General features: G+C 45.6%; 1 protein-coding gene across 9 annotated transcripts in view; it reads right to left on the bottom strand.

Annotated features, from left to right (window-relative positions):
* The window catches only part of VAV2 (vav guanine nucleotide exchange factor 2), a 195,918-nt gene that overhangs the window by 28,836 nt on the left and 142,644 nt on the right, over nucleotides 1–24,438 (bottom strand). For 6 of the 9 annotated variants that reach the window (XM_075578934.1, XM_075578939.1, XM_075578942.1 and 3 more), the window contains exons 4-8: nucleotides 22,577–22,645; nucleotides 8,029–8,125; nucleotides 7,059–7,073; nucleotides 5,764–5,862; nucleotides 4,623–4,691 (exon numbers count right to left, since the gene is read on the bottom strand). In XM_075578934.1, coding sequence (XP_075435049.1) covers nucleotides 4,623–4,691; nucleotides 5,764–5,862; nucleotides 7,059–7,073; nucleotides 8,029–8,125; nucleotides 22,577–22,645 — 349 coding nt within the window. The remainder of the gene's footprint in view (nucleotides 1–4,622; nucleotides 4,692–5,763; nucleotides 5,863–7,058; nucleotides 7,074–8,028; nucleotides 8,126–22,576; nucleotides 22,646–24,438) is intronic. The other 3 variants (XM_075578935.1, XM_075578937.1, XM_075578943.1) reach the window with 1 other exon arrangement.

The following is a 24,438-nucleotide window of genomic DNA, read 5'->3' as shown; positions in this document are numbered from 1 at the left end:
AGTTAGAGATAATATATGATTATGTGTGTATGCAACAGTTTCAGACAAGATTATAATTATATTAGGAGAGGTAGGATAGTCCTGCAATGTGCTGTGTTAGAAGAGGTAGGACAGGCCTGCAATGTGCTGTGTTAGAAGAGGTAGGATAGGCCTGCAATGTGCTGTGTTAGGAGAGGTAGGATAGGCCTGCAATGTGCTGTGTTAGGAGAGGTAGGATAGGCCTGCAATGTGCTGTGTTAGGAGAGGTAGGATAGGCCTGCAATGTGCTGTGTTAGAAGAGGTAGGATAGGCCTGCAATGTGCTGTGTTAGGAGAGGTAGGATAGGCCTGCAATGTGCTGTGTTAGGAGAGGTAGGATAGGCCTGCAATGTGCTGTGTTAGGAGAGGTAGGATAGGCCTGCAATGTGCTGTGTTAGGAGAGGTAGGATAGGCCTGCAATGTGCTGTGTTAGAAGAGGTAGGACAATGTGATGTGTTCGAAGACTTCACCCAACCCAGTAACCGGGCAGCGAACTGCTGACACCCTTTGGCTGCCTTTCGTTGTGGCATTCTCAAATCTAGGTAATGCGATACGATGAGATTCATATATATAAATATATATATATATGTATATAAGTAAACTTACAACAGCCATTGCTGCTTGCAGCCTTTGCTCTTAAGCAGAAATGCTTTTAAGTAGAAATCTTTCAAGTAGTATGGAAGTTTAAAAAAGGAAGTTGGGACCATTGATCTGCTTCTCATCTCATCTCTTGTCTTTTCTCAGGTAAAAACATCTCAAATTGTCTGTGTCCTGCAATCCTCATACCCTGCTGTCTATTTAGCTCATTTTAGTTCAATTTAGGTAAAAACATCTTTCAAGTAGTATGGAAGTTTAAAAAAGGAAGTTCAAAAAAGAAGTGGAAAAAGTGGACACAATCTACTGCTTCTGATTCCTGCATTTGAACTACGCTGGAAAGGAGGTTATCATCCCACACTGCACATCTCAACACATTACTATTGCTGTGATGCCACCTTTACTTTTTATATTTACTGTAACCTCACTTATTTTCAAATTATGCACTTCCTTCCACCAGCCTCATGTCTCTAACTCTATTCATATTTCGCCATCTCTCCTTACTTCACCACTTCTCAGTTCACATGAACTCCTCTCTTACCTGCGCCCTCTGTCACCACACAGTTATGCCGCCTGCACTAAAACACACCCCTACAAATCCTCTCACATTCTCTTTCTGTCCATGCTTCTCCTCCTTGCTTCTGGGGATATCTCTCCCAATCCTGGTCCCTGCCTTATTTCTACTTGCTCTCGTCCTCGCCTTCTACATGCAACTTCTACTCCTTCTGGTGTCAACCCCTCTAACCTCATACCCATCCCCTGCCACCCTCCCTCCTCTCTCCCTTTCTCCTGTGCCCTTTGGAATGCTCGCTCCCTCTCTAACAAGTTCCTCTCTGTGCATGACTTCTTTCTCTCTCACTCCCTGCTTCTCTTTGCTATAACTGAGACCTGGCTCACTCAGTCTGACTCTGCTCTGGAAGCTGCCCTCTCCTATGGTGGCCTTTCCTTCTCCCACACTCTACGCCCTGGTGGCAGGGGTGAAGGCGTGGGGCTCCTGCTCTCCTCTCTCTGCCGTTACAGAACAGTTTCTATTCCCCCCTCTCTTGTTTTTCCCTCCTTCGAGGCTCACACAGTCCAGATCTTCTCTCCTCTCCCGGTCCATGTGGCGGTCATCTATCGCCCACCTTCCTCTACTCATCCCCCTTCTGCCTTTCTCTCTCACTTTGAATCCTGGCTCTCTTTCTTTCTCTCCTCAGACTCCCCTGTTCTTCTCCTTGGGGACTTCAACTGCCACATTGATGACCCCTCTCTCCCTTGGGCTTCCCGCTTTCTTTCTCTAACCTCTTCTTTTGGCCTTCAACAGTGGACTGCAGCCAGCACCCACAAGGATGGCCACTACTTAGACCTGGTTTTCACTAAGAACTTCTCTCTCTCCGATTTCTCCATTTCCCCATTTCCTCTCTCTGACCATCATCTCATCTCATTCTCTCTATCTCGCTTCTCTCCATCTCCATCTCCATCTCACCCTCGTTTTTGCAGAAACCTGCGCTCTATTAACCTACCAGCTCTTGATTCCACTTTACGCTCCTCCCTCTCCTCTCTCAGTTCTGCTTCAGACCCTGACAACCTGGTCAGGAACTACAACTCTGCCTTATCTTCCTCTCTTGATCTTCATGCCCCACTTTCTCTCTGCCGTCCTCGCCCTTCTAACCCCAGACCCTGGCTAAACTCCCACACACGCATGCTGCGTTCCTCCACTCGTTCCTCTGAACGCCTCTGGAGGAAATCTCATACGCTCGCAGACTTCATCCACTACAAATTTATGCTATCCTGTTTCAACTCTGCCCTCTTTCAGGCTAAACAAACCTACTTTTCATCACTAATCAACACACACAAGTCTAACCCACGCCGTCTCTTTTCTGTCTTTGACTCTCTACTCAGACCACCCTCAGCTGCCTCCTCTTCTTCCTCCATCTCACCTCAGGACTTTGCTGACTTTTTTAAGAAAAAGGTGGAGTCCATACGGCAGAACATCCCATCTGTTGCCTCCTCCCATCCCACAATGCTTCCCAACTCTCCTCCTGTCTTTCTTGACTCTTTTTCTGCTATCTCGGAGGAGGATGTATCACTGCTGATCTCCTCTTCTCCCTCTACCACTTGCCCTCTTGATCCCATTCCCTCCCATCTCCTAAAACCTCTTGCTCCTTCTATAATCCCTATGCTCACACAGATCTTTAACTCTTCCCTCTACTCTGGTACCTTTCCTTCATCCTTCAAGCATGCAACCGTTATACCATTACTCAAAAACAGCAAGCTTGACCCTACCTGTCCTTCTAACTATCGACCTGTCTCCCTCCTGCCTTTTGCCTCCAAACTCCTTGAACGTCTTGTATTCTCTCGATTGCTACACTTTCTCAACACCTATTCTGTACTAGACCCTCTACAATCTGGCTTCCGCACTGCTCACTCTACTGAAACAGCCCTCACTAAAATAACTGACGACCTCCACGCTGCCAAAGACAGAGGTCATTACACTCTGCTCATATTACTCGACCTCTCTGCAGCATTCGACAACGTGGACCACCCTCTTCTCCTTCACATTCTCCATACTCTTGGTATTCGAAACAAAGCTTTATCCTGGATCTCCTCTTACCTCTCCCATCGTACCTTCAGTGTCTCTTTTGCTAACACCTCCTCCTCCTCTATTGATCTCTCTGTGGGGGTACCCCAGGGCTCTGTTCTGGGACCCCTTCTCTTTTCTCTCTACACACTCTCTCTAGGTGACCTAATCACATCTTTTGGGTTTAAATATCACCTCTATGCTGACGACACACAAATTTACCTTTCAACCCCTGACCTTACACCTGCTATACAGACCAAAGTTTCTGAATGCCTCTCTGGAATATCATCCTGGATGGCCATCCGCCGACTGAAACTTAACATGGCAAAAACAGAGCTCCTTATACTACCTCCTAAACCTGGCCCTACTACATCCTTCCACATTGCTATTGGAAATACGATCATTCACCCAGTAGCCCAAGCACGCTGCCTAGGGGTCACACTTGATTCCTCTCTCTCATTCTCCTCTCATATTCAAAACGTTTCTAAAACTTGTCGCTTTTTCCTCCGCAATATCACAAAGATACGCCCTTTCCTCTGTTACTCAACTGCTAAAACTCTGACTCAGGCCCTCATTCTCTCATGTCTCGATTACTGCAACCTCCTGCTGTCCGGCCTTCCTACCTCTCACCTGTCTCCCCTACAATCTATCCTAAACACTGCTGCCAGAATCACTCTACTCTTTCCTAAATCTGTCTCAGCGTCTCCCCTGCTGAAATCCCTCTCATGGCTTCCGATTAAATCGCGTATCTCACACTCAATTCTACTGCTCACTTTTAAAGCTTTACATTCTTCTGCCCCTCATTACATCTCAGCCCTAATTTCTCGCTATGCACCATCACGACTCTTGCGTTCTTCTCAAGGAAGTCTTCTTACTACCCCCTTTGTATCTAAAGCTCTCTCCCGCCTTAAACTTATCTCACTTTCTGCCCCACACCTCTGGAATGCCCTTCCCCTCAATACCCGACTAGCCCCCTCGCTATCCACCTTTAAGACCCACCTTAAGACACATCTGCTTAAAGAAGCATATGAGTAGCACTGGATAATCATGGACACATGACACAAAGCTTGGCCCCCTGCAGACGCACTTACTAGTATTCCCTCCTACTGTCTCTGTACGTTCTCCCTACCTACCAATTAGATTGTAAGCTCCTCGGAGCAGGGACTCCTTCCTTAATGTTACTTTTACAGTATGTCTGAAGCACTTATTCCCATGATCTGTTATTTATATTTGTTATTTATATGACATGTATTACTACTGTGAAGCGCTATGTACATTTTATGGCGCTATACAAATAAAGACATACATACATACATACATTCATGGAGCAACGTGTGTGTTAACTACATCCATAAGAAACTCCTCATATGTGAAAAAAGTGGTCGGAACAAACGTTTTACCAAGGCAGTAAGTAAGCAACCGCCTGGGACAGTACAGCCCAATAGCTTTACCTCTAAGTTAATGAAGATGGTGGCCATCTCAGGGGCACTCAATATCTGCTTCAGTGGGATCATATAATTCTGAAAGAGAGGGGAAAGATAAATATGAAAACAGTACAATGAAATCATTCTGGCAGATCCTACAATATGCTGCCTTCTCTCTACAGGGTTTCAGGATATCCCTGCTTCAGCACAAGTGGCTCAATCAGTGGCTTAGTCATAATGACCGAGCCACATGTGCTTGAGGACTAGAGTTGACCACCCCTGGCTTAAACCATTGGTTTTCCTTGACTATATTCTTCCATTTGAGTACAACTTTTAAGCGAAGGAGAGTTTAATGCTCATTGTTACTATGATCCCCATGGATGCTGCCTTTTGTGGTTTGTATGTGTCATATTAGCGCCAATGTCCCACGTGAGAGAATGAGCCGCACATTTCCTACATTTTAGTGGACAGATCTGACTTCAAAGAGTGACATTGAAGCCTGTAAGGCTACGGATACTACAAATGAGTGAGACCTCCTTCCAACGAGTGAGACTCACTCCAACACCTGACAGCCCTATGAATAAGTCCGAGTTTAAGTTCCAGAAGCATTTTGCAATTCCTTGGTTTTGGGCATTTGCTTTATAGTTATATTTTATATACATCCAAACCATAGTAGCAACACAAAAGGTTACATACTGGGCAGGCACAGCCATGCTGTGTTACCTGGGGATTTACAACCATATGTGTGATACATGTTTCAATTACAATCCTAACTGTGTATGTCAGCACAGGACAGTAAGATACAAGGCGTCTGGATCTAGCAGTGGCATGGATTTACGGTCAGGGCTTTAATGCACAAATCGGTCAGGCAGTCTATGGAAAGTATTCATCTCCGCGGTCTATGCTTAGCTTTTGAAGTATTTGATGACGATGTATAGGCAAATAGACGGAAATACAAAATCGAGGAAGCTATTACTTTATGAATAATTTAAAATAGAAAATATTTTATTTAATGGGCACTACATCAATGCAAAAAAGCAGTAATCTCCTGCAAACCCCAGTAGTATCCTTGGCTCCATCGTGCAGCTATGTGCCACATCCATGCACCATCTTTAAAAAACAAAAACCTATTTAGAACAGAAAGGCTTCATCCTGCTTTGACACTCACATTTCTGATTTCATCTAGAGTCCTATGATACCGATCTTCTGTTTCTTGAATTTCCAGTAAACAGCAGTGCCTTTTGTCGTCTTCGGTCATGCCCATTTTCTGGGGAACAGAAATGGGATCCTTTATTGTATCATCCAGCCCACGCTTACACGTGTACTAGTCACATTGCAGGGTTACCAGTTCTGTAAATGCACAAGATGCAAAGGCCGACCTGTCGATCGGCGATGGCCTGCATGTAACACATGTTCTCAACATTTCTCCTGGAAGAAATACAGATGTAGCAGGGTGTCCGAACGGATGGGCAACACCTGCTCTCTCTCGCTTTTCGTGAACCTATGAAATGATGGCAAACCCGCGGCATGTGGGGAAGAAGTGTAGCAAATAGCTTGGCTACAGGATTAGGGAAAATGTTACCCAACTAGTGTGTGTGTGTGTATGTGTGTGTGCAAAGTGCAGTGTACTGTAAGGTTATAGGTTCTCCAGCTAGTCCTCAACTAACTGAAGTTCTTCCGAACCAAGTTAAACTTCCAAATATTATTCTGGCCCATTCATATTGCCTAGCACCTTAACCAATGAGTCACACATCAGCGGTGTCCCCATTTCCATTAGACATTAACTATTTATTTTTCCACACACCATTTCTAAAATAGTGCTGGACACACAAAAAAGCCACATGCCTGAGCCCTAGTGGGGTACCACTGGCTAATGCAATTATTTTTTACAAGGCACAGTTTAAGTTACCAGACTTGTCTGAGATTCACACGGCCTATAGCCAGACAGTGGGATTGGAGCTCATGGTGATGATAAAAAGACAAAGACAATACACCTGGCCACAAGGTATTCCCAATACTTCCATCCAAACTGGTGCCCTGCTGCCTTATTTGTGTGCTGACTGCTAAAATAATGCTCCAACCTTTCTGGGTTCCTAGTAACCTTACATTGTTATTTTCTATGTGGATTTTTTCCTTAGTGGAGCCATTCTTTCTGTCCTATTTCTCAATATCATCTTTTCTCTGTTGCTCTGCTCTTTTCCTTCCTGATCTCCCAAGTCCCCCCTAAACTTACATACTGACTCCACGCGGTGTGCATATGAATTAACAACTCTCCCATGTGTCCGAGAGAAAAAAAAATCTATGAGCCAAGTCCTTTCATATTGGTGAAATACATACTGCATCTTTCTTGAAAGATGAGACAAGAATGTATCCAGTAAGAACAGAACATGTGCTATCATTCAGCATTGTGGTTGATGGAGAGTCCCATAGAAGGGCATTTTCAAATCATTTTGCCGTTCTTACCTGCATGTACCTTATCTGAGGCATGGAGAAATAAGTGAAATAGGTTATTGGGATCAAAGCTGATGGTTATCAAATGAGTGCGTTTTATTTATTTGAAAAAAAAAAGGCAAAGTAAAATACTACGCAGGATATTTAGGGGAGCGATTTCTAAAGTTTAACGGGGGTTGGAGGGGGGGGGGGGAAACCAGCATTGTAATTGCTGATGCAAAGTTAAAAAGTGCTGTCAAGAACCCATGCAATTTGTATCACCTGTGGTGGATATGCATGTTTAAGCAGTCTCCCTAGGAATTCTGTACTGAAGAGCAATGTGGTACGGAGCCTTGGAACGGGACCATGACATGTACTGTACACAGGCTGCACCAGTTAAACTAGAAAAACACCCCCGATGTGCAAAGCCAACATCTCCACATCTTCAACATTTGCCCTTTGCAGCTCCTCCACAGCCGGCAGCTCCCAGCAATTTGGGCACTTTCCGAGCAGCCTTTATATTTCCGGTTCATTGCAGGCGCAAGTGATTCCCCGAGGCAGCCGTTCAATGGCAGCACATGACAAAGGGACACTACACACACTTCTATACAGAACCACTGGCATTCATGGCCGGGGTACAGTACTCTCGCATATTGTGCGGAATACCCTCTTTTTTGCTGTTGCTAATATTGCTTCCCTATGAGAACAGAGTTGGGGAATGCCGGATCGTTTTGTTGCTCCGGGCGTGATCACTACCTTTTTAACATTCACTGAAGTCAGGCAGTGTAGCACCAGGTACCTTCTTCTGTATGTAAAAATCCTTTGAGTATTTAGAACTAACCCTTTTAATACTGTCAGTGGACTCCCTTCAGATCACATGCCTGTGTTGGACTGAGACCCGAGGAACAACACTACCAAGAGTATGTTCATTTTCTGAGTTCATGATGATGTGTTTATCAATCGTGTTACATGTATGCAGTAAACGTGGGCAGCAGTTTGTTACCATAGGTTGTTGATTTTCCACTTTGATGATGTCTTCGTAAATGTCATCTTCCTCGCAGGGAACGTCGTATGTATCATTGTCCCCCAGGTCGTGCTCACTAGCGAGAGATAAAAAAAAAGGAGTTAGGAACCGAGCAACAAAGGAAGGAATCAAGACATCGTCAAGTTGTGTCCCCCGCGCATGCGTGATGCATTCATTAGGAGCCTTCAGTAACAAATCATGATCAATTCAGTTCACTGATCAACACTTTGTAACACGCGTTAGTATAGTGGTCAGTATTCCTGCCTGTCGCATGGGAGACTGGGGTTCAATTCCCCGGCGGGGAGGCTTGATTTTTCTCAGTCATTGACTAAGCCACTGGTTGAGCCACCTGCGCTGAAGCAGGGATATCCTTAACACCTGGCCTGTTGGTGGCCCTTGAGGACTGGAGTTGGCCACCCCTGACTCAGGTGTAATTATTTAGTAGTCATAGCTTGCCGAAGCTAAATGTCTCTGGTGGAAGAAAAACCGCTTCCGTGCAGCGATGCATTCTGTGGTATCGATTTCAGACCAGAGTATCAGTGACAGAGTTTCTAAAGACTCCACGGGCTTTTATGTGAAACTAGTTCAATCATAAAATATTTCATGTATTATTACCAGAGGCGAGAGGCATCATACTCTCTGTCCATTGTCTACTCTAGTTGCAATAAAGTAAAAACAGCTTTTTCTATCACTTACTACAGGGGTGCAAAACTGCAGTCTTCAACCCCCCCCCCCCCCCACCCCCAGGTCAGGTTTTCAGGATATCCCTGCTTCAGCACAGGTGGCTCTGCTATGTCCAGCTGATCTCCCTAAGCAGGGAGCAAATGACATGTTTCCTTCTCTTCCCTGTACAAACCTAACAGTGAATGGAAGACTTTGTACCAGAAGAGAAAGCCCCCTCTCCACCTGCCTCACCCAGCCAGGTTACATTTCCTCTCTCTCTCAGCCCTGAAGAAGCACTGAGGCTCAGCACTCTCTACAGTTCCAGCCCTGGAGCTCGACCTTCGTGCCACCTTGGAAGGAAGTCGGAGTTCAGAATAACATGCACATCAGAAGGGTCCCTGCTCACAAACAAGCCATCCCCACAATCTGCTGTTTATTTAACCCGCTCACTTGGCATCTGTCACTGTACTGTGCATCAGACTGGCACTGGACAAGTGGCGGAAGATGCAACAGCCAGAAGGGATTCAGGCAGAGAACCAATTACACCAGAGACAGAGTGCGCGGATCAGGCAACAAGACTTCACTTCTCCATCACCACATGGACTCGGCAAAATAGTGCTATGCATACAGGGTCTGAAAGGTTGCAAATCAACATGATGCACTGAGATTTATTAGAGTAAAAAGGAAGGGTGTTAAGCTGACCGACACATGAAAGCTCCCAATAGGGAGATTCTGCAGGGAAACGAGGATGATTTTATTACCCTTCATACACTTACACTGGGATAATAATAATAACAGCATGTTCTTGTATAGCGCTGCTAGTTTTACGCAGCGCTTTACAGAGACATTTTGCAGGCACAGGGCCCTGCCCCGTGGAGCTTACAACCTATGTTTATGGTGCCTGAGGCACAGGGAGATAAAGTGACTTGCCCAAGGTCACAAGGAGCCGACACTGGGAATTGAACCAGGCTCCCCTGCTTCACACTCAGTGCCAGTCAGTGTCTTTACTCACTCACCGCTCCCTATGGAGAAGAACATAATGGAACATTGTTTTGGGCCATTTACTGCCAGAGATGTATGGTAAATGCAGCAACCTTATATTGGACAGTTCTCCCCAGTGCCACCACACTAATCTCAGCTCCGGGTTCCTGAGCAGAGGCGTGCGACACGTTTGCTCAAGTTCACGAATCCGGCTAAACGTGAAAAAAAAAAAATTCACCCACGAAAAAACGTCAAAAAGTTATTCCCCTAAAATGATTGCAGGGATCACGACCATAAAGTGTAAGGTTACATTGGCCATGTGTACAACAGACGACAGAGAAGCCCAATGCTACATCCAACATGACAGAAACACACAGTAAAATACTTATATATTCTCTTGAAATAGGGTCATTTAGTTGAACCCATTGGCCAAAGCGTTGTAAGCTTGCGAGCCACGACAAGGCAGACACCGGTTCCCAAAAAGAGCTTGCTGGGGTTCTGTGTTTTGTTACATTGGCCATGTGACCTTACTTTTGTTTACTACAATTGCAAAATAATCTACATGAGTAGATTATGCAAACATTTGGGGAACATTCACCAAAACATTAGCAAAACTAAATAAATAAATTAAAAATACAGCTTCGCGCAACTAATTTTTGTGCTGTAACGAAGTTAACAAAAAACTAAATTCAGGGTGGGTGCAGAGATTGCCCAGTTGAACTCGGAGATGGGTTGTCCTGATGGCGCTGGTTCTTTATAATGGTCCACGAGTGAGGCTGATCCAGGTCTTCAGGTGATACATTAAACAAGTCCAGGGGTGGCCAACTCCAGTCCACAAGGGCTACCAACAGGTCAGCTATTAGGGATGTCCCTACTTCATTCTCACTGACCCACTGGATAAGCTAGCTGTGCTGAAGCAGGGGTATCCCAATACCTGACCTGTTGGTGGCCCTTGAGGACTGGAGTTGGCCGCCCCTGCACTAGAGATTAGGCAGTTCAGCTACAGGTGTCCCCAGGTAAAATAATGTTTTAAAAAAAATAAGCTTCATGAATTGTGCTGCGAAATTGGTTGACGCTTTATAAATAAACTATAATAATAATTGCTTATTGTAAGGTAGCTCAATAGATACTAAGAAAAAACAAAGTGCATGCAACAATAAACAGAGTATAAAAAGGCAGTCCGTACAGCGCCTAAAAAAACAAAAAAATGACCTAAGCTGCCCATCGATTAATTCTCCCGTGATCGATCAGCAAAGATCCTGCTTCCCAGGGTTCACTAAATGGCTGCCTTTCAGTTTAAATCAATCCTTCAGTCAGTGTAACTCTGCAACTACAATGTGATACTTATATTTTGACGGTAACATTATCTATTGTTACAGTTTGCAGCCCAAACTGCTCGGAACATTGGCAACAAATCATTACAAGCAGGAAAGCTTCCTCTTGCACAGCTGCTAAAACCTGCTATACATATCAAAGGATGATTAGTATATTAAAACTCATTAAAAATTAATTTAAAAAAAAGTAGTAAGTAATTATCTAATACTACAGAACCGATTAAAAAAAAACACATGTAGAATATTGCATGGATTGCCCTTTAAGTTAAGTGTAACACTGGTTCTATACCATTACAAGGTAATTATAAAATATCACGCTGGTTGCAAAGTGATCTGTAACATAGAACAAATGAGATCAGACTGAATACAGAAAAAAACCTGCTTTAGGCTTGTGTTTTTTTTTTTTTGTTTTCTTTCTACACACATACTTCAACAATTCAAAACTTTCTTTTTACCTTTACCTTCATTACTAAATGATTACAAATACTAAAAACGTTAACATCGCTTAAAAAAATAAAATATATATATATATATATTTATATAATGCCTGAAGCTCAAACACCTTTTAATTTAGGCCAAAAGCATCCAGTGAAATATCACACAAGTGACAGGCTGGTTTGTGCGATTTTGGCCACAGGCCCCGTTCCTCGCTGGGGCTCTGATGCAAAATGATCATTAAATTGGAAGTAGAAAAAGCTGACATTCTGCCCAGGGTCCTTCATATGGAAATGTCAGGAAATGATTTCAGATAGTTCGGGTAATGCAGAGCGCAGGGTAGAGCAGAAGGTCACAAACTCGCAGTATCTCCGGCAGATGTATCTCTCTCTGCTCTCCGTGTGTTGCGGAATAGAAAACAAAGCTATGTCCTGGTCACGTTCTGCTTGGAGGTCAATGCACCCCTTCACTGCCAGTGCGTTGCTGGCACTACTGGCAGCAGTGGAGTTAAGAAAATAATCAAATTTACTGTTCAATGATTCTATTAATCTATATACCAAGGCAATTTTGAATCGGAGAGGCATTTTCATGCTGAGCGAATGTGCTGAATAAAGGCACTGCGCTTAAATGTTGCCCTGTGTGCTTCAGTTTGCTGTGTCTATCAGTGTTTAGCCACCTTTTTTGTTTAAGGAACCCTATAATTATATTGTGACATTCTGGCGAACTGCAACCCTCTCTAATAGTGTGTCTGAGATCAGATGCATTGTAAGGAACCCCAACCCTCTCTAATAGCGCGTCTGAGATCAGATGCATTGTAAGGAACCCCAACCCTCTCTGATAGTGTGTCTGAGATCAGATGCATTGTAAGGAACCCCAACCCTCTCTAACAGCGCGTCTGAGATCAGATGCATTGTAAGGAACCCCAACCCTCTCTAACAGCGCGTCTGAGACCAGATGCATTGTAAGGAACCCCAACCCTCTCTAACAGCGCGTCTGAGATCAGACGCATTGAAAATTCTTCTGTATTTGATACGATTTTCAAATGACCTAAACATTACAGGGAACCCTTTAGGGGGGCACGGGGAACCTTGGTTGAAAAAAAAGTGACATAGATCGTACACAATACTGCAGTGTATCAAAGCAAACTTTGTTGTGTTGTCACTGTACGATGACTGCTGATTACTCCGCCTCACCTGTAAACTTGAAGTTGATATCATTCCTGATTTTAACAAAAAGGAGACGGGGTTGACTTATAGTAATTAGTTACACAGAAAAGGGAAGTCTTCTAGTTCATTACTTTAAATAACTTTTTTCTGCGTGTTAATAATTCCATTTTTTCTCTTACCATGACCTCTGTTGAATGTCACTTTTGAAATAATGAACTCTGTTCCCATGCAGTGAATACCACTCGAGGACAAAACAAATGTTTAACTTTGTTCTCTCTGATGGGGAAGCCTTTAAATAATAAGGAGTATGACAACGCATTTTATTAACACTTTCATTCCCTGTGCCTGGCTCCATGTAACACTGGGAAAGGCAATTAATCTCAGGCATCAAATTGAGATTGGAAGCTCATCAGTGAAAGTCCTTATTTGTGCCTGAGAAATTCTATGCGCGGCGCATTAGAATTATTCCGGCATTGAATTACTGCAATAATAATAGACTTGTCATTTGTCACTGGTACCAGATTCCTGTTGTAGCACAAGAGCCACATAGTCCTGTGTTGCACTGACTCCCCCGTAACCATCAGCTAAATTAGGTAAATGATTGTCTTTTTGTAAGACTCCTGGAGATCTTCCCCAGTCTCCTCCATCTGTTGGCTCTCCCGTGTTTCTAATTGAAAGTGGCTCTACACAGCCAGCCATCTGGCCAACTAAATGCAACGCAAGAAGAGCAGCAACAGAGCATCCATCATCCTTCCTCCCAGAGGGATTCTGTGATTGGTCTGTGTTCCATCCAGTTTACATGTAGGCCAAAAAATGCAAGGCGCTGGAGACTGAAATGGCCAAACAGGATGGTGAAGGTGTTGTATAGTCGGAGGTAGATATTACATACCGCCTTCGTTTAACCCTTCTTAACACATTGCAACGCCCCCCACGGGCAGCAGAAAGGTTAATATTGCCACTAGCGAGGGGGCTTCTATACAATTGAAGGAATAATGTTATGGCGATTCTCATCCTGCAATGATTAGAGCAGAGGTACAAATTGCCTCTTGCAGAACGCCCAATAGTTGCCATTTTTAAGAGCCTTATTTTGAAGGGGACTCACTTTTTTTGATTGGGGGGGAGGGGCGAGCAGTTACATTTTTAAATCATACGCCTTTTTGTCCCTCTAACATGAGTTTTTCTTCCCTACTTGCCGGGAGTCCAGTATAGTGCCGGACTGTCCTGTATTTGGACACTGTCCAGTAAACAATTAGAGGTAGTACTGGACATATATGTGTATACCGATATTACCTCTCTGGACATGGTGCAAATAGAAAGTACAGCGCACAGCCAAGCGAGTGGGTCCAAAATAGATATGACATTTTTTTTATTAGGTGCATTAAAAATAGAGGTATAACAGACCTCCTACGCGTTTCGTGCCCGTTGCACTTTATCAACTCCTTGCGCTGTACTTTCTATTCTTGCATATCTACAGTCACCATCAGCAGCATGCCTTACCAGGGACACAGGGCAGGGGCATTTATATATTTGTGAGTATATTAAGATTGCTTTCGTGTGTTGTTATAGCAGATCTGGGACTATCTCAATGAGGTTTTGAGGAGTGGGCTTAGTCCCATTACTCTTTTCCTTCAGGGTGTTGTTGTCCCTTTTCAGAATTTCATTACACTAGAGATTTATATTCTCTCATGTACCACTAGCCTTGTGTCCTGTGCCCTGATTTATGTACTATTCTGTTTATATATTATCTTGAAGATCCAGCACTTGAGCGCTTATACCACTAAACTTTGTCTCTGGACATAGTGACCTGACCGACTTGGGGGAGGGGGGGTTGAATTTCCCTAAGCAGGGAGAGCGCAGTGCTGCTGCTAGGGGGGTTGGCAGCTTCAGCCATCCTGATTACCTGCATTACCCAGCATCAGCCAATCAGGAGGGGGATTCAGGAGCCTGGAGGTGGGGCCAAAGAGTGGAGGAAACAGCATGGAGCAGAGAGAGGTGGGTGTCTCTCGAGCGCGTCGCACCTTTCACCATTGTGTCCAGCATTTTAGGAGAAGCCGTCTAGCACCCTACTGCTACTATTATCGTTTATTTGTAAAGCGCTGACATATACCGAAGCGTGGTACAGAGTGATGTATATTCCATAAACAGAATGACCTACCAAATAAGGACAAACAAGCGCAAACAGATACAGAAGGTAAAGAGGGGCCCTGCTCTAATCTAAGCATGGATGTTTAAAGCTCATTACACACATACTACAATATTCAGCAGACCTCTCCATTCCGCCTCAGGCAGTGAAGTCGGAAAGCTGTGGACCTTGCTGCCCTAAGGGTAACACATGCTAAACGACAGACTTGGAATGAGTATTTGAAGGAAGGCAGAAATCACGTGAATTTAAGCATCCTTACCGCAGACAGGCATGCTACAATACCTTGGTGCCGAGGCCAGAACGGGGGAGTGAAAGGGTTTTTTCAGGACACCCCTTGCACTAAATGTCTTACACTCCCAGTTTCCTGGTTACAAAAATGCAAATAATGGGTCCTATCAGGTATTAAGCGTCTCATTCGCTGCTGGACACATGGCACCGATCACGATGGGGTTCAGGTAATCCCAGCAGAGTTATGACGCTACATTATCTCCCAGCAGAGAGGTTATATAATAAAGTGTTTTTAAATGGTGATAAAAAGGGGGCAGGAGGGATAAATGTTTCACTGCCCACGAAAGTGTTAACTCAGGGTGTCTCCACTCCCAAGAACCCCCCCCCCCCTCCCCAACAGGTCAGGTTTTCAGGATATGCTTGACAGGTGGCTCACACAGTCACTGCTTCAGCACAGGTGGCGCAATCAGTGGCTCAGTCTTTGAGGGGGGGTTGGGTGTGGAAGACTGGAGCGGAGAACCACTGGGTTAATGCAAGAGGACTGAAATGTGTCTCGGGCACAGAGATGCATATAAAGCCTTCTTATCGCGGGTTACCCCGCCAGCTCATTGTTAACAGTCTGTAATTATAATTGGCATTCGAGAGCATAACTAAGCTCGTCTGAGCACCATGTCACCAAGGAGCTATCTGGAGCAATAGGATGCATCAATTCTATACACTTTCCCATGTCATTTAACCAGCTGGATGTGAGCGGAGAGCAAAGATGCTTGGTGTTGAATGCTAGAAGTTGTTTGGTTTTTGGTGGGGGGGGGGGGAGGGGGGGGGGCATTTTCAACGTTATAAATAAAATAGAATTCTAGTTATCTATTGGGGCACAGTTATAATTTCTCTTCTCTCATTATAGTCTTCAAAGAAAAGGAAGCGGGGGACGGCACCAGCCAGAGGGGAGGAAGGGACGCAGGAAACGCCATAGGGTGATAGCGTAGGAACTAGCACAGCGGATCTCAAAAGAAGCTTCCAAAGGTGATACTCACATTTTAGTGAATATAACAAGCCAATCTCAATCAGTGGCAAATGATGAATGTACCGATGTGCAGGCGTGGGGGATGAGAAGTGCATTCTATAAAGCTGCAGACCAAGCAATATCCTATCCTGTAGCATTATTTATTCATTTATTTTTAAACAACTCTGAATGACATTTTTAATGTATTAGAATGTAACAGATAATGTATACAGATAAATGTAAGGTTATGCATTTGGGAAACAAGGCGACCTACAAATTAAATGGGGATAAATTGGGGGAATCCTTGATGGAGAAGTATTTAGGAGTGCTTGTAGATAGCAGGCTTTGCCCCCGCTGCCTACTGCAGCGCCCGCTGTGGCGGACGCTGCACGGACGAGAGCCCTCCCCTCAATGGCGCCGGGCCCGCTGCGAGGGGGGGGCCGCAGTGCTGTGGCGCGAGTTGCTCCTGCTCTCAATAGAATTGAGAGCAGGACTCGCGACGGAGCGATAAGCCACGCCCCCGGCGGTTCAGCCAATGAGGGCGAACCTGCCGGGTGATGTCATGGCCACGCCCCTGTCACTCCCTCGCCACGCCCCCCTGGTCTCTCTTCCTGCAGTGAGCTGCAGACCGGGGAATCGGCTGCACGCGCCGCCAATCTCGCGGCGCGCGTTGCAGCGGAGTTACCGGGGCCTTGGCCTTAGCAATAGTGCCCAAAGTCATGCAGTAGCTGCAAAGGCAAACAAGATCTTATCTGGCATTAAACTGGCAATGGATGGAAGGGAAGTAAACATAATTATTCCCCTTTATAAAGCATTAGTAAGACCACGCCTTGAATATGGAGTACAATTTTGGGCAACACTCCTTAGAAAATACATTATGGAACTATAGAGAGTGCAGGGAAGAGCCACCAAATTAATAAAGGGGATGGACAATCTAACTTATGAGGAGAGGCTAGCTAAATTAGATTTATTTACATTAGAAAAGAGACGTCAAAGAGGGGATATGATAACTATATACAAATATATTCGGGGACAATACAAGGACCTATCAAAATAATTATTCATCTCAAGGGCAGTACAAAGGACACGGGGTCATCCCTTAGGCTGCGCTTATAGTGCCGGCGAAGTCGCGCCAAAACCAAATGCATTGTTGCCATCGTCGGTGCTTATATTGCACGCGACGGCGCCACCCAGCGACAGCGCTACCAAGAATCTGGTAGTTGCTGTTATTTGATGTTTTCAGCGACGATCTCCCCTTGTGGCCGATCAGAGAGCTTCTCCGTCCCTCTGCCTTCCCCTTATCTGACGTCACTGGCCTTGTAGCCAGCGACGTCGCCTAAACTTTCATTACAACAATCACAATGGCGACGCCATCGGTTGCGTCCCCGGCACTATAAGCGCAGCCTTAAGGTTGCAGAAAAGGAGATTTCACTAGCAAGAAAGGGTTCTTTACAGTAAGGGCAGTTAAAATGTGGAATCCATTACCTATGGAGACAGTGATGGCAGATACAAGAGATATGTTTAAAAAAAAAAATTGGACATTGTTTTAGTAAGGAAAGGTATACCGGGATATACCAAATAAGTAAACATGGGAAGGATGTTGAACCAGGGATTAATCTGATTGCCAATATTTGGAGTCAGCAAGGAATTTATTTTTCTCCTTCTGAGTTAACATTGGATGATATTTCACTGGGGTTTTTTGTTTGCCTTCCTCTGGATCAAATACTGTAAGTACGGATATAGGATAAAGTATCTGTCGTCTAAATTTAGCATACAGTAGGTTAAACTTGATGGACGTACGTCTTTTTTCAACCTCATCTACTATGTAACTATATATGATCTTCCCCACAGAACTTTGCATCTTTGGTCCTCTTCTGCTGCACGGACGTCTCTTTGGGGCTTAAAAACAACTGCTCACAAGCCCTTTCATCAATGTAAAGTAATGATTTATGTGAAACACGCTGTATGCTCACGCATCATCCAAGTTGCTGCCATAGGTCGCGCTTATAGTCCTAGCTACAGTGATGGCGTGATGTCACCTGTCGCCGTTGTAGCAGCGATTTCTGCTTATAGTGTTGAGAAGAGACGGCGACTGGGGGGTGTGGCGGGGGCGCGGCTGTGAGCGGTTCGCCCTCATCGGCTGAATCGCTCACGTGGCCGCGGACGTCACGCTGCGGTCGCGGAAAAATCAATTTTAATTGACTTCCAGCGACCGCGACAAGCCATCGCGTCGCTACTACTATAGGCGCACGAGACGGATTCAATACACTTGTTTTGACGCAACATCGCATCGCCGGGACTATAACCACGGCCGTAGACTAGGTCCCTTGTGCCTGCTGCAGCGCGTGCTATGGACAAGAACCGCCCTTCAATGGGGCCGGGCCCATTAGCTCCCTTGGCCGCCGCGTGACCCGTTTTTCCCTGAAGACCATCAAATTGTCTTCAGTACTGACAACCAGCGCGGTGGCCACGCCCCCCCAGCGGTTCAGCCAATGAGGGCGAACCTGCCGGGTGATGTCACGGCCGTTCCCCGCCCCCCCGTCTTTCCCCCTGCAGCTCACCGCAGACCAGGGATCACAGCTTCACGCGCCGCCAGCCTGGCAGGCGTGCAGCGCCGACACCGGGGCCGTAACCATAGGAAGTCTAAAATACGGGATTTATTTCCCACCTACGGTACAAATCTATCTGCAGCACAAAGAAAATAAAGGGGGGGAAAAGCCCATCTTGATGAATGTTGATTCCTTGCGGTGTCGGATATAATAAACTCCCACTGGGAGATAACAGCAGTGGGGCTTCTCTAGGCAGATCAGTGTGTGTGTGTCATTCGCACACACGGGTATTAGTACGGGAGCCTAGTTAAGAGTTCCACGCTGCGACTTACTTATGTCTATTGTCAGCTGTGAAGTGGCTTGAATAAGCAGTAATACTGTGGGCCAATTAAAGGGAAAACCTCAATGGATTCAACGAATGGGGCAAAGTTCTTTGGATTGTATTTTAGGAAGATTTGTACATTCGTTCCCCCATGGGTGGTCAACTCTATTCCTCAAGAGCAAGGTTTTCAGGACATCCCTGGCTTGTGACGAGTCTGGGGGTGAGCCAGCTCACGTTATCTGCTGGAATACTGCAAGCAGTGGATATCGCAGGGTTGCCACCACTCCGGGTCTGCCCCAGACTCTTCCTGGTTTGGCCACGTATCTCCGGGCTACGGGTTTGCCTTGTAAACCTCCGGGTGGCGGCATCTCCCGGCGTCCTCCTGGCATCTCCCCCTGCAATTCCTGTCAATATGGCTGCGCGGCGTCTGATGGCACCGCATTGCCATGTCAACGGGAGGCTACTTTATGTCACAACAACATGACACCTCGGCGCCATACGGCATCCCGTTGTCATGGCAACGGGGCACCATTTGACGCCGTGCAGCCATATTGGCAGGAGTTGCAGGGGGAGATGCCAGGAGGATGTCGGAAGGATGCCGGGAGAGGCCGCCGCCGAAGGTAAGCGCCAACTGTAAAAATGTTATCTCTGAGTTAGCCTTCAGTAGAAGGTGGCAACTCGGTGTATATCGTATGTCAAATAAGTCATCATTTAAAAAGCCCAATAGGGCCACTGGGAAAACCTTGGGACTGAAAAACTGCACTAGAAATGAACATGTGAGCAGCAGCACAGGGAGCACATCTTCAAACTGTGGTTCTTCATTCGGGATAATTGGAACCAAACCGCAAGTTAGGAATCCAAAGCACGTCTCCCCTCACAAATGTACGAGCTTCTCTAGTAATTAACGAGGCCTCGGAGAGCTTCCAGGATTAGTGGAGCCTATAATAATACACAGCAGAAGAGCAATTTGAATTATAGAAAGAAAGAGAGAGCGAGAGAGCGAGAGAGCGAGAGAGCGAGAGAGCGAGAGAGCGAGAGAGCAAGGGGGTAAAGAAAAGATGAAGAAAAAAAGGCTGGAATGGTAAAAAAAATTGCCCAAGAGAAAATCTGTAACTACAGGCAAACAATAAAATAAAGTAATCAAAATGAGAGACAAAAAGTGAAGATGGAGGCGAGAGCAGGGTCTGGTATGGAAGGAATTGCCTTTAGGTGGTTGAAGCAGGAGTTCTCACTTTTCAACATTCGCTGTGTATTTTATTGTTTTACTTACTTTAACAGATCTCTTATTGCCCTGTCCAAGGCTGCTTTTATTTTATTTTTTAAATGTGACGCTTTGTTCAGGAGATCGAAGCGCTTGAAACATTAAAGGTTAAAATGGAGCTCTCCCCAGAGCCAAGCGCAGTCTTAAGGTTACCATATTAACCTCAGATGATGATGGAGAGCAGGACACGCTCAGAGGGCAAGATGCTAAACATTAAGGCTGAGTCGCCGCTTGCACTGAGCGGGCGGCGCTTGCTGCGGTTACATATATATATATAGATATATGCAAGTCCCTGCTCACGCGGTGCGCGGGCACACACGCTCACCCACGCTCGGCGCTTATGTAAACAAAAAAACTGACTTTCTAGAGCGCTCAACTACCCTCAACGCCCCCGCGCGTAAATGCCAGGACACCCGGCGCTCATGCTTGGAGCGCTCTCCAAGCATAAGCGCGCTCAGCGCCAGCGGGGACTCAGCCTTTGCTTTGCTGCTTTAAGTGGTGTAAACGTTTTGAAACTATTTGGGGGTGGGATGAGGTTTTGGCAAAGCTCCCTAATGTCTCCAGTAATGATTTCACTCCCTGTTCTAACCCCCCTCCGCAAAGCCACAAACAGCCAAACTCCCACAAAACTGAAATAAGTAAATAAACTCAGTAACTCAGCATTTCAGTGCGGCCCTTTTGATCCATAATTTTCTCTGGCCTAGTGGGACTCTCTGAAATATTGTTAAATAGTTCTTGTCCATTCTGCTCCCTCCTGTTACTTACCAGTTGTACCTTTTACTAATGCAGAGCAGATCTTTACATGGTGTTATAAGGCCTGGGTGCGCAAACTTTTTCCCCTGTGCCCCGCTGCTTGCTCTCCCCCCTCCTTACCTGGTCTCCGGCGGTCTGCCGTCACGTTGCCATGGCAACGTGACGTCATGTGACCCCGCGTCGCCAGAAGCCGCCGGAGACATGGTAAGGGAAATGCTTTGGGTAAGAGCGCTGGGCCTCAGTGAGCGCCCCTCCTCCCCCCAGAAAATTCTGCGCCCCCCCAGTTTGCACCCCCCGTTAAAAAGGTGATGGCAGCAAAATACCGCAAGTGACCACTCGTAGGTATTGAAGAATATATAGACCGGTCGGATAACATTCTATTGTAAGGTGTATTGCATTTGGAGACTGGTTACAATTAAATATATTTGTATCGATTTGTAACTGTGTTAAGCCAACTAAAACTGATCCACTATATATTCACTATAACACACACACTATATCTATAAATATATATATAGATATATAGACAAAGGAAGATGGCCGCACACTCGGAAGGTAACTCTTTATGGCGTTGATCAGCGCACGGTTAAAGTAATAGTCACAGAGTAAGCAACAATCCCAGAAGAGATTGAAATACCAGAACTGGGCACAAAATCAAGGTGTAAACACAAACAGGATTTATTCAGCCATAATACAGCACCATATGTATGGCGGAATAAATCCTATTTTTGTTGTCGCCTTCATTTTGTGTCCAGTCCGGGCATGTGCGTTTCAGCAGGAGGACATTTTGAACACACTTTTTGAACCATACTTTGAACAATATAGCAATTTTAGTGTTTCAGATTAGATTACAACAGTTGAACATTTACAAAGGAAACGCTCCTATTTCTCGTTTAATGAAAAGGAACTTCCCGCAGTGTATCCGGAACTTCCCGCAGTATATCCGGAACTTTCTGACATGATACAGGCGCATACATTTAGCCAACATCAGTGGATTGTCTGCATTGTGCTTCTTATTCAGTGTTAATTACATAGCAGACCTACAATTGTGCAGATTTTCATGTGGATTGATCGAAAAATATAGAAGATATGATAAAAAACTAAAGGGGTCCCTTTTTCCCCTGAACATGGTACCTGTGGGATATGTATGTGGGGGGGGGGGGGTGTGCGCACGTGGGGTGTGTGTGCGCGCGTGGGGGTGTGTGTGTGCGCGCGTGGGGGGGGGGGGTGTGTGCGCATGGGGGGGAGGTGTGTGTGCGCGTGGGGGGTGTGTGTGTGCGTGGGGGGGAGGTGTGTGCGTGGGGGGGAGGTGTGTGTGCACGTGGGGGGTGTGTGTGCGTGGGGGGAGGTGTGTGCGTGGGGGGGAGGTGTGTGCGTGGGGGGGAGGTGTGTGCGTGGGGGGGAGGTGTGTGCGTGGGGGGGAGGTGTGTGCGTGGGGGGGAGGTGTGTGCGTGGGGGGGAGGTGTGTGCGTGGGGGGGAGGTGTGTGCGTGGGGGGGAGGTGTGTGCGTGGGGGGGAGGTGTGTGCGTGGGGGGGAGGTATGTGCGTGGGGGGGAGGTGTGCGTGGGAGGTGTGTGCGTGGGGGGGAGGTGTGTGCGTGGATGTGTAGGGGCATATACACACGCAAATACATATTTGTGTATATATGTCTAAACACCCAATTCTGCCCACAGTTCACCCAAAACTCACTCAGCCAGCTCCTCCAGGCTCCTGTACACGTCATCATCATTCTCTGTGGTATCTTCAGAAGGGAAGGGCCTGTGTGAGAGACAGACAACAAGACACAGGTCAATCATCACATCATACAATGACAATAACTTAGGAGATACTTAATACCAAAATGTACACCTCACTGTGTATTTTCTATGTAGATATAGCCAGGGTTATTGCACTCGCTCATAAAGCAGAATGTCACTCTTAATGTAGAACATCTGATTTTCCATAGGAGTTAATGGCAGTGAGAAGATAATGCAGAATATCACAGAATATCCTACTATAACGCGCAAGCAATAACCCCGGCAACAGCTGCATTTTGTTGTATTTGTATTTGTATACTGCCACCAATGTACTTTGCAGAATCAGCAAGACAGAACAGAGAGATAATATACAAAGTGTCACAAGCGAGTTAAACAGGAAGTTCATAATGGGAATTAGGGAGTTCCTATCCCACAGAGCTTACAATCTAAATGAGCTTAGATTGTATTTACTAGTAAAGTGTTATAAATAAATATTATGCAAGGTTGCACGGCCCCCTCGTCTGGCTTATTACAGTACGGTTGTGGTTTATTATTAAAGCAAATACAGGCATCCGGTTTGTTTGGATTTATGAAGAATCGAAACATCGTCAAGATTCTTTTTGTAGTCTCCTAATGTAGTGTTCCTAATTTATCTTAAAAAGTGCAGGTCTGATTCTCCTAGGTGCTTCAACAATAGAGGTACCAGACCGGAGCACCTATGGATCACATTTGTATATAAAACATGCCCAAGAGAGGACTGCAGTGAAGGGAGAGAGGGAGAGAGGGAGAGAGGGAGAGAGGGAGAGAGGGAGAGAGGGAGAGAGGGAGAGAGGGAGAGAGGGAGAGAGAGAGAGAGAGAGAGAGAGAGACACGGCGAGAGAGAGAGACACGGCGAGAGAGAGAGACACGGCGAGAGAGAGAGACACGGCGAGAGAGAGAGAGACACGGCGAGAGAGAGAGAGACACGGCGAGAGAGAGAGAGACACGGCGAGAGAGAGAGAGACACGGCGAGAGAGAGAGACACGGCGAGAGAGAGAGACATGGCGAGGAGAGAGCGAGAGAGACACAGCGAGAGACAGCGAAGAGAGAGAGAGAGATTATATATATATATATATTTATTTTTTAAACATATTACAGTATTTGTGTTCAGAAGATCCCATTACAATGAAGGGGTAAAAAAAAAAAAGCCAGGATTTGCTTTTTCAGAAACCAAGATCCAACAGAAGACAAAACGAATAATTCAGAACCTGCATCAATTATGATAAGTGATCACTGCTGCATGTAATGTACAAAGACACCAATACTGCAGGTATCCCAAACATGTATTTCCAAACAAACGTCACACTCGCCGCGCTGCTTGTGCACCTCTTTGTAAACGTATCCACTGATTTTCAGTTGTGTAAATGTACAGATGTTTTATTGGTGAAATATGTTCTTTGTTTGTCTAATATACGCACCATCTTAGCAAGCTCAGAACCCTGTACCATAGTGTTATATATTTAATATTTAAGGATCTACCTACACGTTATGGCCAAAAGACTGAACTAAATGACCCACATAGAAATGAATCAATGAATGTGTCATTGTGCATTGGGGCTGCTTTGTTTACTGGTATGTATATTAAAGTGTTAAGCTGCCAACTCAAGACATTTTCTGAACCCTCTATAATAAACTGCTTGACCAGATATCAGTTATATATACACACACACAGGTATGAGCTGGTGTAATACATCGAAATTCACTAAGCACCGATGTGAGGTATTCCACCCCGATATTGCATTAACTTGTATGGGACAGGTGCGATACCCCGCATAT

Source organism: Ascaphus truei, chromosome 21 (genome assembly GCF_040206685.1).
Source record: "Ascaphus truei isolate aAscTru1 chromosome 21, aAscTru1.hap1, whole genome shotgun sequence".
Classification (NCBI taxonomy): Eukaryota; Metazoa; Chordata; class Amphibia; order Anura; family Ascaphidae; genus Ascaphus; species Ascaphus truei.
This window is presented reverse-complemented; position numbering and strand designations above follow the sequence as displayed.